At 43.4% G+C, this 16,172-nt stretch overlaps 1 protein-coding gene across 1 annotated transcript in view; it reads left to right on the top strand.

Moving 5' to 3' along the window:
• TESMIN (testis expressed metallothionein like protein) overlaps positions 1-16,172 on the top strand; it is a 34,785-nt gene that overhangs the window by 901 nt on the left and 17,712 nt on the right. Inside the window, exons 2-5 of the mRNA XM_066619604.1 lie at positions 3,639-3,744; positions 8,794-8,852; positions 9,936-10,097; positions 11,657-11,825. Coding sequence (XP_066475701.1) covers positions 3,639-3,744; positions 8,794-8,852; positions 9,936-10,097; positions 11,657-11,825 — 496 coding nt within the window. The remainder of the gene's footprint in view (positions 1-3,638; positions 3,745-8,793; positions 8,853-9,935; positions 10,098-11,656; positions 11,826-16,172) is intronic.

The raw sequence follows: 16,172 nt of genomic DNA, 5'->3' as shown, positions 1-16,172 counted from the left end.
TTCCCTTACTGCATGTAGAGCTGCAGCAGCCTCTATGGATCTATTTGGAACTGTGCCAGCCACTTAACTGGTACAGAACCAAGGAGACCTGTATCCCGTTCCAAGACCTGGGGGAGTTAAGGTTTGACGACAGCCAAGGCTGCCACTCCCCCTCCTCCCAGGCCTGAAATAACCCCCTGCCTGCCCTCTCCCTGTCCAGCGTCACCCCTCCCGGTCCTCCCCCTACCCTGGAACACCTCCTCACCACTTGGCGATCTACTCACCCCCGCAGGCTCCTGCTGGTTGTCCAGTCCAGCACAGAGGCCGAGGACTATTCATCTTCTGGCTGCTCTAATGTGCCTTACAGCATGTTTGCCACAGCCAATGTAGGGCAACATGTGGGCCGCCGGCGCTGCTCAGCAGTAGGATCAGGCTGATAGATTCTTTAATTAGTAAATAATAAACTTCATAGTCTGTGGACATAGTAGCAGCAATACATGTGCAAAAACAGAATTCCTTGTGGATCTACTGCAATGTGAGGGCAAAATCTAGCTGCTGAGGGGAGGGGAAGTCTATAAGCTCTTCCTACTATTAGGGGAGAATGGGGTTCCCAAATGTCATCAGGGTGCTCCTTTTTCTTCCTTTCTCTACTTACCCTCTACTGCTACTGGTAGAAAACCTGACTGTTGTTACCTGTAAGCTGCAGCCTACCCTTTCATTACCACTTGATGAAATCAGACCTTCCTGTGTCATCTGCTGTTTAGATTAGCAGAAGCATGTGCTATGTATCACTGAGAAATAAAATTCCACCTATCTGTTGCTGGAATCAAATTTCTGCAACTACAGAGTCTGTCCTACATCAATCATTCAAAAACTTGTGCCAATTAAATGAGATACAATTGTTAGCTGCTGGAGTGCTGGATCATGGAATGTAGTTCAAACTGCACTACTTATTTTTTATTAGATAATCATAAAAAACAAAGGAAAACCAGATTTGGGGATTTTTTAGATTAAAACAAAGATGACTAAGTGCAGACATGATAGAAATTTACAAAATAATGCATGGTATGGAGAAATAGGTTATGTTTTCACATAATTCTAGACTTTGGGGTCACTCAATGAATTTGATAAACAGTCATCAGGAGAGACAAAGGAAAATTATTCATTTAGTTCATACTTTATAGAATTCACTTCTGTAAAATGTGATGATGGCTTTGGGGGGTTATACAAATACATGGAGGATAGATCTATCAGCAGCAATTTGCCACAATGGCTATATGGCATATCCATTATCTGTAAGGCAGTGTGCCACAGAATATGAGTTACTGGGGAGCAACAGCATGTGACGTATTGCCTTCATGCCCTGCTTGCAGGCTTCTTGGAAGCTTCTAATTTGACACAGTGGGAAGTAAATGCTGAACTAGATGGACCTTTGGTTTGATCTAGCCTAGCGGGACTCTTCCATTCTTATGTAAATTGTTACTTTGAAACTCTTACAACTGCATTCACAGTGTGGCAAGCCACTATCCTGATGGCAAAAATGGCATAACATAAATAAAAAACAGTGTACGTGCATGTTAAATAAATATGTTTGAGAATCTTTGCTGCAGCAGGTGCACAAAATGGGTTTGCTCCTGCTTGACCCCACACATATTAAAACTCTGCATAAACTGGGTTATTCTGGTATTGGTAGATGGTTGCTGACTGGTCAGTTGACTTTTTTGACATTTCAGGAGCTTTGTTCTCCTGCCTTTAAAATGAAGGTGAAGACTGGAAAATAGAGGTGCGATTATGCATGTACAGGATTGAGTTGCTCCTGGTTGAGAACTGAAGGAGCAACAGAATTATATGATGAATGAGAAAAGGGGTTTTTATTTCCTTTTAAGGAAGAAGCAGAAGATTAATTTGGGGAATACAGGAAGATATGGATATACAGGAAGATATACAGAAGTTTGGAGGGAGGATTTTGAACAAAAATGAATGTTGGCAAGAACTGAGACAGTAATTAGGGTTTTTAAAATAAGAATAATTGTGGAGATCCAGGTGGTAAATTCATTTTGGAAAAAATTAAAGAGCAAATTATCTGGGGAATCTGATACTTAGATCCACTTGTGCTTTGTAATCCATTTTTGATCCTGGGTAAGCCATTTGTCTCAGCCTTCTGGAAAAATAGATGTTGCAGCAGTACACAAGAGGAGCAATTAAAGATGGTTTGTGTTTGGGCCCTGCATCAACCTCTAGCTTGAACTCAGTTTGTAGTCTTAGGCAAATTACTTCTCTCTATCTAATCCAAAACTACCATACATTTCTGAAAGTGGCCAATCTTTGAGAATACTAGTAGGAAATGAGAGCAGAAGTATTTCCCTGTTGTTGTTTTTTCCTCTGCATGTGATGTTCAGAGTCATGCTTCTAAACGTGGAGGTTCCATTGAGGTATCATGGGTGGCAGGGCTTCCTAACAGAGTTAGGGCACAGTCCTAACTCCTTATGTCAGTGTTTTCCACCACTGGCACAGCAGCATCAATGGGACATGTGCTGCATCCTGCAGTTGGGTGTCATTCACGGAGGCCTCCTCAAAATAAGGGAATGTTTGTTCCCTTACCTCAGAGCTGCATTACCCTTATGTCAGTGCTAGAAAGCACTGACATAAGGGGTTAGGATTGCACCCTTAGGCAGAGAAGGTACAAGGAGATCTGGATAGAGTTAACGCCAAGCGAAGGTGTGAAGAGAGTAGCTTGACAGGCTAGGACTTTGTGTACCTCTATTTTTTGTATGTACTATCACCTTTACTGTGTGGAATATTAGTATAAAAGATGGTAAGGTGCATTTGATTTCTTCAAACAATCACTTTACAGGTGTAGCTGTTTTAATTTGTCCTGTATATAGAGTGAGTGCAGAGGCAATGTTATTTATTTATTTTTTGATTTCCCTATTAATGGATTTGGTGAACACCTATGAAGGATCATATAGGTTAGAAACATTTAGTAACAACATATAGTTTTAATCAAAACATTAAATGAAACTATATATTCTAATTTCTCTAAATCAGCATTTCTCAAAATGTGCTTCTAGGAGTCCTGGGACTCCCTGTGACCCATCAGGGACTTCAGAAGCACACCCTAAGTGATTGCCATCTGTTCAGCTGCTACACCACTCTGTGCATGCACCAGCACTCCACAGACTTCTGATATCGCACGTGTGCTAGCAGGGCTCCCCAAGTCTCTGCTTAGGAGTGAAAAGGATATGGCAGAAGCCTCTGTCACCATTCCCACCCTCCTCCCAACTCCTCCCCACCCTCTCCCTGCCCATTCCATTCCACCCCCCTCCTCCATTCCACCCTCCCTCCCACTGGTCCATGGAGATCTTACCTTCTCCAGCATTCTCAGACCTTCCACACGTGTTGGCAGACCAGCATAGGCCTTTCCACTGTGGCTCCTTACAGCACATTTGCAACAGTGCCTATGCTCATCCCACCAGTGGAGGCCAGCATAAGATTGTGCCATAAATGAAATAAATATAATTACTCCCTGTTTTGTAGTAGTTCTATTAAATGAGGTAAATAGTTTAACCCTTCACATTAAACTGAATTTTGTGATTAGTACCATACCAATAAATAGTTGTTTCTAATACTATCTTTGTACAATATGCTTGTTTTCCTAGGTATTAACTCCAGCTGCCAGTTCAAATAATTGTGTTTCTTGTGACCAAATCAAAAAAACTGTGAATAGTTCTCCAATGTCACAAGCTTTATCAAACTGCTCTGGTGGTAAGTGATTGTAAATTTTCAACTTTTGGGGATGTATGTATTGTTTTTGGTTCTTTTTCTCCAGAAAAGAATGTAAAAATTTGTGCAGGCATGCTTCTAAACATGATTTCTGGATTAATTTCCGAATTAAAGATAAACTGTTTCAGTACTCAGGTAGAGCACAACAGGTTGGGCATCCCCTGTCCGGAATTCTGAAATTCAAAGTATTCTTAAAACCATAATTTTTCTGAGTACCAACATGATGCCAAAAATGGAAAATTCCTCACCTGACCTCATGTGACAGGCTGCACAAAATGCACAAAATTATTTAAAATATTGTATAAAATTACCTTCAGGCTATGTATATAAGGTGCATATGAAAATAAATGAATTTCGTGTTTAGACTTGCACCCCATCCCTAAGATCTTTCATTAGGTACATGCAAGTATTCTAAAATACAGAAAAAAATCCAATATCATAAGAACATAAGAACAGCCCCACTGGATCAGGCCATAGGCCCATCTAGTCCAGCTTCCTGTATCTCACAGCGGCCCACCAAATGCCCCAGGGAGCACACCAGATAACAAGAGACCTCATCCTGGTGCCCTCCCTTGCATCTGGCATTCTGACATAACCCATATCTAAAATCAGGAGGTTGCGCATACACATCATGGCTTGTACCCCATAATGGATTTTTCCTCCAGGAACTTGTCCAATCCCCTTTTAAAGGCGTCTAGGCTAGACACCAGCACCACATCCTGTGGCAAGGAGTTCCACAGACCGACCACACGCTGAGTAAAGAAATATTTTCTTTTGTCTGTCCTAACCCGCCCAACACTCAATTTTAGTGGATGTCCCCTGGTTCTGGTATTATGTGAGAGTGTAAAGAGCATCTCCCTATCCACTCTGTCCATCCCCTGCATAATTTTGTATGTCTCAATCATGTCCCCCTGTATGTCTCAATCATGTCCCAATCATATCCAAAATGCTTCTGGTCCCAAGTACTTCGGATAAGGGATGCCCAACCTGTACTACAATCCTGTTGCACCAATGTCCTATTTATATCAGCACAACTTAGTTGGGATCTTGTGCTCACAAAGCTGATGAAAAATAAGCCCTTGGTTCCACTCCCACCCACCCCTCAATAGAATATAAGAGATCAACCCTAACAGCTACCCTCCCGGTTTTCATGACAACACCAATGGAACATATTAACAGGGGTGGCCTGTCCATTATTAGGTGAGGTGACGTGGGTTGCATCAGCAGCTGATTGTGCTGTGGGTGAGGGAATTTGAGATGTCCTTCAAACTGATTTGTGGTGTTTTTCACACCACCACTTCTACCACCACCTTCCAGCCTGCCATGGATGCAACCTGCACAGATCCACTTTCCACTCACAAAAAGCAAGGAGAAAGTGGATCAAGTACCTCCTTACTTTGCATCCAATGCAGTTCATTCAAATGCAGATGTGCAGGACTTCTGGTTTGATTTATAGGGACCACATAAATGAAGAAGCTCCTTCATTCTTTCGATCCCTTTAAATAAGTGTTTCTCAACCAGTGGTACTTGAGGTGATGTCCAGCGGTACATGTGGGACCCCAAGATCCCCGCTGCCTTGGCAGAGAGAACAGCAATGCATTGTGAGAAGCAGCAGTAGGAGGCTCAGCTTGGTGGGCATAGCTCCAGCATGTGCTTTTCTCACACTCAAAAAAGCCGTCCTGTCTGCCCTGAGTCTCTTATTGGTATGTCTTGTGTTGCGTCTGGCCTCCCAATCAGGAAGTAACTGGCAATGACATCATCACCAGTTACTTCCTGTGGTATTTCCAATAGGTTGACCACATAAAGTGGTATGGCAGGGAACAAACATTTGAGAAACACTTCTTTAAATCAAACATGGAAGTACTGCACTTCTGCATCTGAAGAAACCATTGCAGGCTTGGCACCTGTGGGTTTAACCAAGCGGATTGGACCACCAGTAGGGGGTAGTGAGTGGGTAGCAGTACTACCTCTACCCCTGCAGCTCCTGCCCTCCCAGGAGCAGAGCTGCTGCAGAGAGCAGCCCAACTGGCTGTTTTCCTGCCACTTTCCCACCTCCACCCCTGCAGCCTACTGATTTTTGCTTTCTCTTAACAAAGGGTTCCTCCACTGCAGGAACGGAGATGCTGCAAAGAGCAGCCCAGCCAGCCACTTTTTGCTTTGCTGCTGCTTTGCTTTGCTGCCTCTGCCCCTGCAGCCACTGCAAAGAGCAGGCCAGCTGGCTGCTCTTTGTTTTCACTTTATAGAGGGTAGTGGTTGCAGGAGCAGTGGCAGGAAAGTGGCAGGAAAGCAAAGTGGCAAGCTGGTCTGTTCTTAGATGTAGCTACAGATACAGAGGCAGAAAAGTAGTGGGAAAGCAAAGAGTGGCCAGTTGGGCTGCTCTGTTCTTGCAGAAGAGGGCAGTGACTGCAGGGGTGGTGGTGGTACTGCCACCCCTCATCACTCCCCCACTGGAGGACACCTCCATGCCTTCTCATCTTCCTCTTCATGTTGGTGGTGGTTACTCTGCCCCAGCTGAAAGCCAGTGAGTCATAAGGGCACTGCCAAAGATGGACTGAGGCACCAAGACTTGAGCATCCACAGATTTTGTTATCTGCAGGGAAACCTGGAACCAAACCCCTGCTGATATGGAGAGCTTACTGTAAACTTAAAGTGACAAACTTTTGTTTGTCACTGTGCTAAAGTGACAAACCCAAGGCGGTATCAGGTGGCATTCCAAGTCGTGCTGTTGCTGCATACTATTCATGTGACAGCATGACAATAACATTCCTATGTCGGCCAATTATGGATGGAGCAGTCAACTCAGGGTGATGGGGGCATGCTCCCATAATTGTTACCACACACCACTACACACAAGCTACCTGACAGAAGGATACTACTGTGGATTCTGCTACAAGAGGTACTTGTAAGAGACCTAGGCAGAAAGATGCCAGAAAGTGAAAGCTACCATGGTTCTTAGTTCATAGGGGGTTAAATACCCTTATACCATGGATGCACACTCACAACTAATAAATATGTTTTTGGCCCTACAACACAAAGAGAAGGTGGATATGGCAGGAGGAGATACTTCCACCAAATCTTATACCACACAGACTGATGTAGTGGGAGCATAGGATTGTACCCTTACTAGTGTAAAGGAATTTGAAAGACAGCAACTTCCATTTACATATTGTTACAGGAAGGGAAACATTTTCCTCTTTTGCTTTGTATTTGCTATTTCCTGATGACATGGAAAAACAATTGTTACTCTTGCATCTGATTAAATCCTATGGAGAGACAACTGCAGCAGCATCAGGAGATCACCGGTGATCTGCATCTAAAGTGCAATTCTGTTCCTGGGAAGTGGGTCAAAACTAGTTTTGCTCAGTTTCCATGGGAGACCCTATCCCCTTTGGACCATCAAGTTATTCTTTTCTCAGGTATTAGAACTTTATATCAGGCCCCATAAGATGCTGCTTCAAAAATATATCCTTAATCTGGACTATCAGTTTGTTTAATAAAATAAAATTATTTTAAAAAGTAACACTCATCTACCACTTACCAATTCTTGATTTTGTCTGAATCTTTTGTTGCATATCTTGATAAATATATCATATAATCCAGCAAGGAAAATATGCATATGGAAGTAAGAAACTATGAGGATAGCCCAGTAGCATTGTTAGGGGGGTGCGGGCCACACTGGTGATGCATACAGGGGGAGTCACACCACTACTGGTCAAAATTCTTAAAATCTTGGTATTTTCGAATAATACCATCATGTTATGTATCATTCGATGTGTAATTTCATGTGGAATGCAATGAAACAAACTGCGTTAAAATACCTCTATTCTATCAAAAGTTATCACCAAAAAAACCATGGAAGCGGGGCAATGGTGCATGACTACGCCCACTGCCCGGGGCGTTGCCCCACCCTTTGCATGGGAGGTCCACCATGGGGGAGACGTGCTGGCCTTCCCTGCTGGGTGATGTAAACCCTAGTACATGTAGCCAATGAACGCTGATACTTATTCCCTTTGAACTGGCTGGATTTGTAATGTAATGCAAATGAGGATGTACAGCTCTGGTACCATATTGTTTCACTCTACTGAGGTCCATTCACTCAGGATCTATAATTTATTAGCAGTAATTCACTAAAAAAAATTAACCACAGTTCTCTTTTTACATTATCTCTGTTACCCTGAGCTTTTTAATCAAATGTAATGTGGAATGGGAGGAGTTTGATTTAATTTTTAGAAAATGAGTTGATATTCATTTTAAACCTATTTATAAAAAATAATTACCGTGTTTTTTTTAGAAGTTGTGAAGATTAGATGAGAATTTTCCAGAAAACTATTCACCCCACTGAAATTCTTTTTGAAAGGAGAATTTGGATTTTAATAAGGGGAAGTGGGCTTGAATTGGGCCTGAATGGCAGCATTTTGAACTTGCTCTTTTCTTTCTCATCCTAGTTAGTTTTACAATCTAGAGCAGGGTCTCCAAACTTTTTGGCCAGAGGGCCGCATCAAATGTCTGGCACGGTTTTGAGGGCCGAAAAAAATATTTAAATATAAAATTTATATAAATAAGGGTGCAATCCTAACCAACTTTCCAGCACTGGCATAGCTGTGCCAGTGGGGCATGTGCTGCATCCTGCAGTTGGGGGGCAGTCATGGAGGCCTCCTCAAGACCAGGGAATGTTCATTCCCTTACCTCAAAGTTGCATTGCCCTTATGTCAGCGCTGAAAAGTTGGTTAGGATTGCAGCCTAAATTAGAGAGGGAGCTTAGATGTTTGAATAAATGAATGAATGGGCTCATTCATTCAACCTCTCTGGCCCTTAGAACACCCTCCAGATGCAACCAGAGCATAGTTCCTGTCATGTTTGGCAAAGTGGGCCAGGGGCTTTCAGGGGACAAGAGGCTGGCCATGGGCCGGATAGAGGCTCACCGTGGGCCTCATCTGACCCCCAGGCCAGGGTTTGGAGACCCCTGATCTAGAGAAAAGAATATCTAATATTGTCTACTTACTATTTTTTGAACTTTCTTTTGTACTGTAGAATCTTGTAATGGTATCAGTGTTGTACATCAGAATACTGCTCCTGTTTGTGATGAACTTGTAAGTACAGTATACACTTGGTTTTTCATTTCAGCACTTTGTTAAAAGTCTATAGTCTTTGCATTTGATATTAAAGAAAAAGTGGTAATTTAAAATAAGAACTACAGGAGGATCCACAAATTCCATATTCATGGATCCCATATCTATGGATTCAGTTATCTGTGGATCGGCTCTGGTGCCTCCAGCGTGCTCACCTCCTGGAGGGCTTCCTGGGCCTCCTAATTCCTTATAAGACATTAAAAACATCAACTACTCGTGTTTTTAGCTATACAGCTCAGTCTGAGCCTGACAGAGGCTCCTCTCACCTCTGGAGGGGGGGCACAGCCCCCAGACCGTGGGGATGGAGGTTTGCCCATATCCACAGTTTCAGATATGGAATTCCAGAATGGAACCTCCACAGATAAGGGGGAAGGCCTGTATGTTATCTTTTCATGCTCCCTTAAGTACAAAACCATCTCCTCGTTACTCTTTTCGATTTCTATAAGTTTGCAATTTCATTTAAGTGCTTCAAGGAATTATATAAATATATATCATATATTTTTGAACAGTGTAAATATATTTTGGCCCAATCCTATTAGGATGTCATGCTAATGTCACATACACACTGGTGCTATGTCCATCAATTCTAAGTCCATCCAGGCAATGCCAAGCCAGTGCAGCCCTCCCAGTAATGCTGGTCCAGTCCTCCCAGTAACGCTAGTGGAGCTGCTCTCAGCAATGCCAACAGCATCCATAGAAACTATGACACAGCCCATTATTGCCACAGAACAGCGTTCTGACATAGGTGGAACATTGGCATGACATCCATGTACCATTGGTATGATGTCCATGTCTCATCAGTATGAAGTCCAAGGAGCCAGTCATAGGATCAGGCCTTGGAGCAGGCAAGGGAGTAAGGAAAGGCAGATTGGGCCCAGGAAGGGAACCAGATCAGCTGCAAAGGTGCACACTGTATCCTATTCCCTTTCCCAGGCCAGATACACTGACATAAATTTCCCATTTCCCATTGAATTTCCCATTCTAGATATCAGTTTGAGAAGCATAATGTCAAACGTGTTAATTATGTAATTGCTTACATTTCAGGCAGAGATAAGAGAGGCAGTTGTTAGCATTACTGCTGATAACTCAGAAGAAGCAGTTTTTCAAAATTCAAATGGTGAAGAAATCCATTATAACCTTGCAACTTCACAAAATGCAGCAGAGGAGCCCACCTGTTCACACAGTAACTATTTCAATCCTCAAGTGGTAATCACTCTTATTAGCTTTTATTGGCAGCAGTAGAACATGTTAGCACAATCAAAATGAGCATGATTGTTGTTTCCTTGCCTTGGGAGTTTAGCCCTGTCATTGCTTGTATTCCAGCACTTTGTGAAAATCTTTCATTTTAGAAGACATTTTGCCTGACTGTTGTTTGTTTTTATCTGACTCCTTGATTATTTTTATTCGTTAGTGTTTTTATCTGTTGTGCTATATGTTTTAAGAATTTTGTACAAGATTGTATTTTTATTTTATGTTGTTTTGCTCTGTGGCCGTTTTGTTTTTAGAACTCAAAATGTAGGGTATAAATGCCTTTGGGTCACATCCAGTGTAATGCTTCTGTGAACAGATGTATACTTCAGCAGAGTAAGCTCCTTCTGCGAATGGAAGGAGTGTTCCACTCTTATAAAGTGTACTTGCATGGGCATAAGGGGTCCTTTGCACAATTAGAACAGCCCTTCCAGTCTCAGAGGGAACATGCATTCATGGAACTTACTACATAGAAATGTTACTTTGAATGTGACTCTTCATTAATAAATAAATATTTTTATTACAATGTAACTATGAAAAATTTAGTAACTTTATCTGCTATAGCTGGTGCCACACAAATTCTATTTATACCCTTGATTATATGAAACAAATAGATTTGACCTCCTTACTGTTTCACATCTACTAATGGTGAACCAGTTACCTTATAGGATTTTGAAATTTTCTTTTGTTTTTTCCAGGGCAGTACTGAGGCTGCTGCTTGCTTTTTTTAATCTCTTCTTTCCACCAGGTATATTTCTTTGGCTATGCTGCAGGTCTTTTTTCTCATCAGCTGTTTCTGTCCTATTCACTGCCCTATGCAATGAATTATTCTGTATAGGCATTAAGGGCGCAATTCTAACCCCTTATGTCAGTGCTTTCCAGCACTGGCATAGCGGTGCCAATGGGGCATGTGCTGCATCCTGCAGTTGGGTGTCACTCATGGAGTCCTCCTCAAAGTAAGGGAATGTTTGTTCCCTTACCTCAGAGCTGCATTACCCTTATGTCAGTGCTGGAAAGCACTGACATAAGGGGTTAGGATTGTGCCCTAATAGAAAGAAAAGGTTACTTTTTGTTTTTACTATTTCTAAAGTTTAAAAGATACTTTTATAAATATACTGAACTAAACACAATACTATTAAAGCTCTTGTAAAATAAGACTTATTTTGTAAAAATGTAAAATACAACAAAGTGAGTGCAATTAAACTGGGATAGCATCTAGAGTAGTCCTTCTGTGAACAAAATGCACTCCATGAACAGAGGGAGCATTCTGCTTGCAAAAAGGACAAGTGAAAATCTCCTTGTGTTCTTGGAGGGAGCTTCTGTTCATGGAAGTGGTACTTTGGATTCTACCTTGACCTGCTAATTCTTCCAAAGGTGTACATATACACAGTCAACTTCAAAAATCAATACGTTGATTTGAAGGAAAGTGAACATACCAATGAGAACTTCTATGCTAAATCATTCTGCTGTCTTCAGTGTGAAAGCTACTAAAAATAATAATTGTTTGTGCATTTCAGATCATCTGCCAGCTAAAGGGTGGAACACATATACTCTGTATAAACAATATGAATACAAGAGAATTGAAAACAGTTCATTTGGTCCCCCAGTATCAAGACCAGCATAAGCATCTTCAGCCTGGTATCAAAATGTTGGAAAATATAAATAATATACTTGATATTAGCCTAAGTATTTATAATTTAATTGCTTGTTTTAGTTTTCTCATTGAAGTCAGAAATATTTACCCATTTGCCAAGTAAATATTTACCAGGTTTACCTATTGCAAACACTGGAGCAATCCATGAGTTGAGATGGTATAGATCAGGGGTGTCCAAAGTTTTTGGCAGGAGGGCCACATCATCTCTCTGACACTGTGTTGGGGGCCCAGGGAAAAAAAGAATTAATTTACATTTAAAATTTGAATAAATTTACATATGTTTACATAAATGAATATATTAAAGATGAACTTATATGAATGAATGAAGGTCTTGCAATAGCTCAAGGCCTATAAAAGGCCTTGCACAAAGCAAGGCTGGCCTGTCCTTTGCTGCCTCTACTGCATCACAGACGTGAAACAACAAGCAGTGGAGGGAGCCCTCATCCCACAGCTCACACGAGAGGTCAAACAGTCTCCCTCAAGCTGAGAGCAGTTGCATCGGGCCAGTGTGGGCTCCAACAAATCTCCGGAGGGCCAGAGGCTCATTGGAGTCTGGAGGCTCCCTGAGGGCCGCATTGAGAGGCCTCAAGGGCCGCAAGTGGCCCCAGGGCCGGGGTTTGGGCACCCCTGGTATAGATAATTGTACTCATCTGGTAGTATGGGACACACTGCTGGTTCGTGGCCTTACATAATGTGTCACACTAGAAAGCTAGTTTGGGATTACCTTTACAATAGGGAAATACCAGAGAGACCAAGATCGAGAAACTGATAGAACAAGAGTAGAAAAAAGTAGAAAGCAAAAGGCATAGAAGGATAGCTTCTGATAAACATTGGGTGCAATCCTAATCCCTTATGTCAGTGCTTTCCAGCACTGGCATAGTGGTGCCAATGGGACATGTGCTACATCCTGCAGTTGGGTGTCACTCACGGAGGCCTCCTCAAAGTAAGGGAATGTTTCTTTCCTCATCTCAGAGCTGCATTGCCCTTATATCAGTGCTGGAAAGCTGGAAAGCACTGAGATAAGGGGTTAGGATTGCACCTATAGTAAAACAACTATTAATAGATTAAAAATATGTCCCATATTGTAGAATGGGCTGAAATTTGGGTCCCATTTATCCATTATCCTATCCATTTCTCCCAGGAGAATTGGAATTCTGCTCATCCTTACATAATATCCTATGTAATGTAGCATTAGATCAATGCTGGCTCAAAGGTTTGGTAGACACCCAGGGAAGAGTAGACACACCTTCAATGGGTTCTCTTAACCCGAAAGAGATAGGGCATACAACCTGAAAATTCTGTCTTGTTGCCTTTGCCTTTTTTGGGAACTCTTTGCTCCAAAGCACGGAGTTAGCATAGTGGTGCTTTTGGCAGGAGAAGCACAACCACTAAACACCATCCAGTGCCATCTCAGGAATGCCACTGCCACCACAGCACTACAAAAAAGGCCCTTACCATTCTTCTTGAGCAGTTTCTTCAAATGAGGAAGTGTGTTTGCCCAGTTCCTTTAAATCAAACTGGAAATCCCACACTTCCCCATTTGAAGAAACCACACGAGGAGCACAGTAAGGAGGCAGATGATCAGCTTTCCACTTGCAGGCAGAAAGTGGATCAATGCATCTTATTCCACAGTGGACTGGAGGAAGGCAGTAGTGGCAGACTCAAGGTGAAAAACCCCTGAATCCACTGCCCTCTTGCCCTTCCCCACAGTCCCCTGCTGATGCAAATCTCATCATTTCAACTATGCGGTTCCCAAGCTCTCCTGGAATTTGGGAGCCACAGTAAGGCTTTGCAGGGTAGAAGGGAATGCAGCAATGCGATCTTCAAGATCAGGGGTTTCCAAAACCTGGCCTGGGGTCATTTGCAGCCCCAGGAGACCCCCTATCCAGACTGCGGGGAGCCCCCAGTCTCCAATGAGCCTCTGGCCCTCCAGAGACTTGCTGGAGTCTGCGCTGGCCCCATGCAACTATTCTCAGCAGGAGGGCCAACTGTTTGATCTCTTGAGCAAGCAGCAGGCTGAGGGCTTCCTCCTCTGCTTGCTGTTTCACGTCCATGCAGCAGCAGCAGCAGCAAAAGAAAGGCTTTGCGCAACATATTTTATAGTCCTTGAGCTATCGTGAAACCTTCATTCATCCATGTCTAATATATTCATGTATGTAAATTTATTCAAATTTTAAACATAGTTCTTTTTCCCCAGCCCCCAACACAGTATCAGAGACATGATGTGACCCTCCTGCCAAAAAGTTTGGACACCCCTGCTCAAGATTGAGCTGCTGTCAGGAGTGTCAGGGTCTTTCTTTTACTTACTAATAATATCTTCATATCTCTGTTACCTGGGGTCCTTCTGAGGTCTCCCAGGAAGGATACCCACAATCAGTTGATGCCCCCACTTAACTGTTTGATGGACTTAGCATGTTCCTTCTTGTAGCCCCTTATCTTCTTGCAACACAAAGCTCTTCCCTAAATTTTCCTTTGTCTACTCATTTTGTGTTTGCTGCTGAGGCAGCAGGAGTCATTCCTTAATTTACTTACCGTAGATACTCACCTGTAAGGTGAAAAATTTCTTCCCAGAAAAGCAGCCTGAATCATTGCTCCGCCTTATCTTATATTAGGCAAGCAGGGGGGGGAGGTGAGTGAGCCAGCCAATCACTATTGTGGGAGGGAGGGAGCAAGTGATCTTCTGCTGAGAGGAAGCTGTGCAGGCTGGGGTGCTGCTGAGCATTCGCAGCTGCCTGTGGGTGTGGTGCAGGTGTGCTCCTTCAGGCTGTTGCCCGGCTGCAGAAGCTCCAAGTGCAGGGCAGGGCAATTGTCACCGCAGCCATCAGCAGCCCCCCTCGCTCAGCACCAGTGCCCACAGAGGCATCTCTGGAGCGGCAGCCAAGTCAGAGCAGGAGACAATGAGCTGTGTGTGGGAGGGGGCATCTGAGTGAGGGAGAAGCAGTCATTTGAAACAGCTGAGTCCATCTCCTCTTTCCTTCTTGTGCCCCCTTCCCCCCTTCCTACTGTATTTAAACTTCAAGCACTCCATTGGAAAGCCCAACTTGCTAACCCCCTTCCCATCTCCCCACAGATGAAGTTGGACAGGGTGGGGAAGGGGGGAGAGTGATCTTTTTAAAGAGAGAGAGAGAGGGGCAGCCTGCAGAAGGCTGTACCTTTGTTTCTCAAGCCGTTGAAAGGGTTAAGTCCATCTTCTCTTTCCTTCTTGTTTTTGCCCCCTCCCCCTTATTGAATCCAAACTTTAAACTCTCTGTTTCAAAGCTGAGGCTTGCTAGTCCCTCTCCCCATAATCATTCACCACTGATGAAGTTGTACTGGGAGGGGGGGGGAGGAAGAGTTAACTTTTATAAAAGGAAGAGAAAAAAAAGAAAAAAAGAAATAATCATCATCATCATCTTTATTTATATCCCGCCCTTCTCCCCAAAAGGGACCCAGGGCGGCTTACAACATATTAAAAACATTAAAAACATAATTTAACTGCAAATAAAAACATATTAAAACACATTAACAGATACCCATAAAAACAGTAGTCAGATAAAAAGTCAGATGAAAAGAGCAAAACGCAGCAAATCATAGAGGAATCAGGCCTGTAAAAATACTAAAAGATATAGAAAAGATGTTTAAAAAGGCCATGAACTCAGAAGGCTTGTTTAAACAAAAAGGTCTTCAGGCCTCGCCGAAAAGTCTCAAGAGAGGGAGCCATTCTCAAATCAAGGGGAAGGGAGTTCCATAACGTTGGTGCCACTACTGAGAAGGCCCTGTTTCTTGCTGCCGCCCCACGTACCTCCTTAGGCAGCGGCACTTGTAAAAAGGCCTTCTCTGATGTCCTAAGAGGACAAGCCGGATTGTACGGGAGTAGGCAATCTCTGAGATACCCTGCCCCAGAGCAGTATAGGGCTTTAAAGGTCAAAAGTAGCACCTTGAATTGGGCCCGGAAACGAATGGGCAGCCAATGCAGCTCCCGGAGAAGCGGGCTGACAGAGTCAAACCGCCTAGCTCCAGTGACCACATGGGCTGCCGCATTCTGCACTAATTGCAGTTTCCGAACCGTCTTCAGGGGCAGCCCCACATAAAGCGCGTTACAATAATCTAACCTTGATGTCACTGTGGCATGGATCACCGTGGCCAGGTCTGCACGATCCAAGTACGGCCGCAGCTGGCGCACCAGCCGAAGCTGAGCGAAGGCCCCCCTAGCCACAACCGCCACCTGGGAATCCAGGAGCAGCTGCGAATCCAGGTGGACCCCCAAGCTGCGGACCTGCTCCTTCAGAGGGAGTGCAACCCCATTCAGAGCAAGTCGATAGTCCAGTACCTGCATCGAGGATTTCCGAACCAGGAGAGCCTCTGTCTTATCTGGATTTAATTTCAGCTTATTAGCCCCC

Source organism: Tiliqua scincoides, chromosome 1 (genome assembly GCF_035046505.1).
Source record: "Tiliqua scincoides isolate rTilSci1 chromosome 1, rTilSci1.hap2, whole genome shotgun sequence".
Classification (NCBI taxonomy): domain Eukaryota; kingdom Metazoa; phylum Chordata; class Lepidosauria; order Squamata; family Scincidae; genus Tiliqua; species Tiliqua scincoides.
This window is presented reverse-complemented; position numbering and strand designations above follow the sequence as displayed.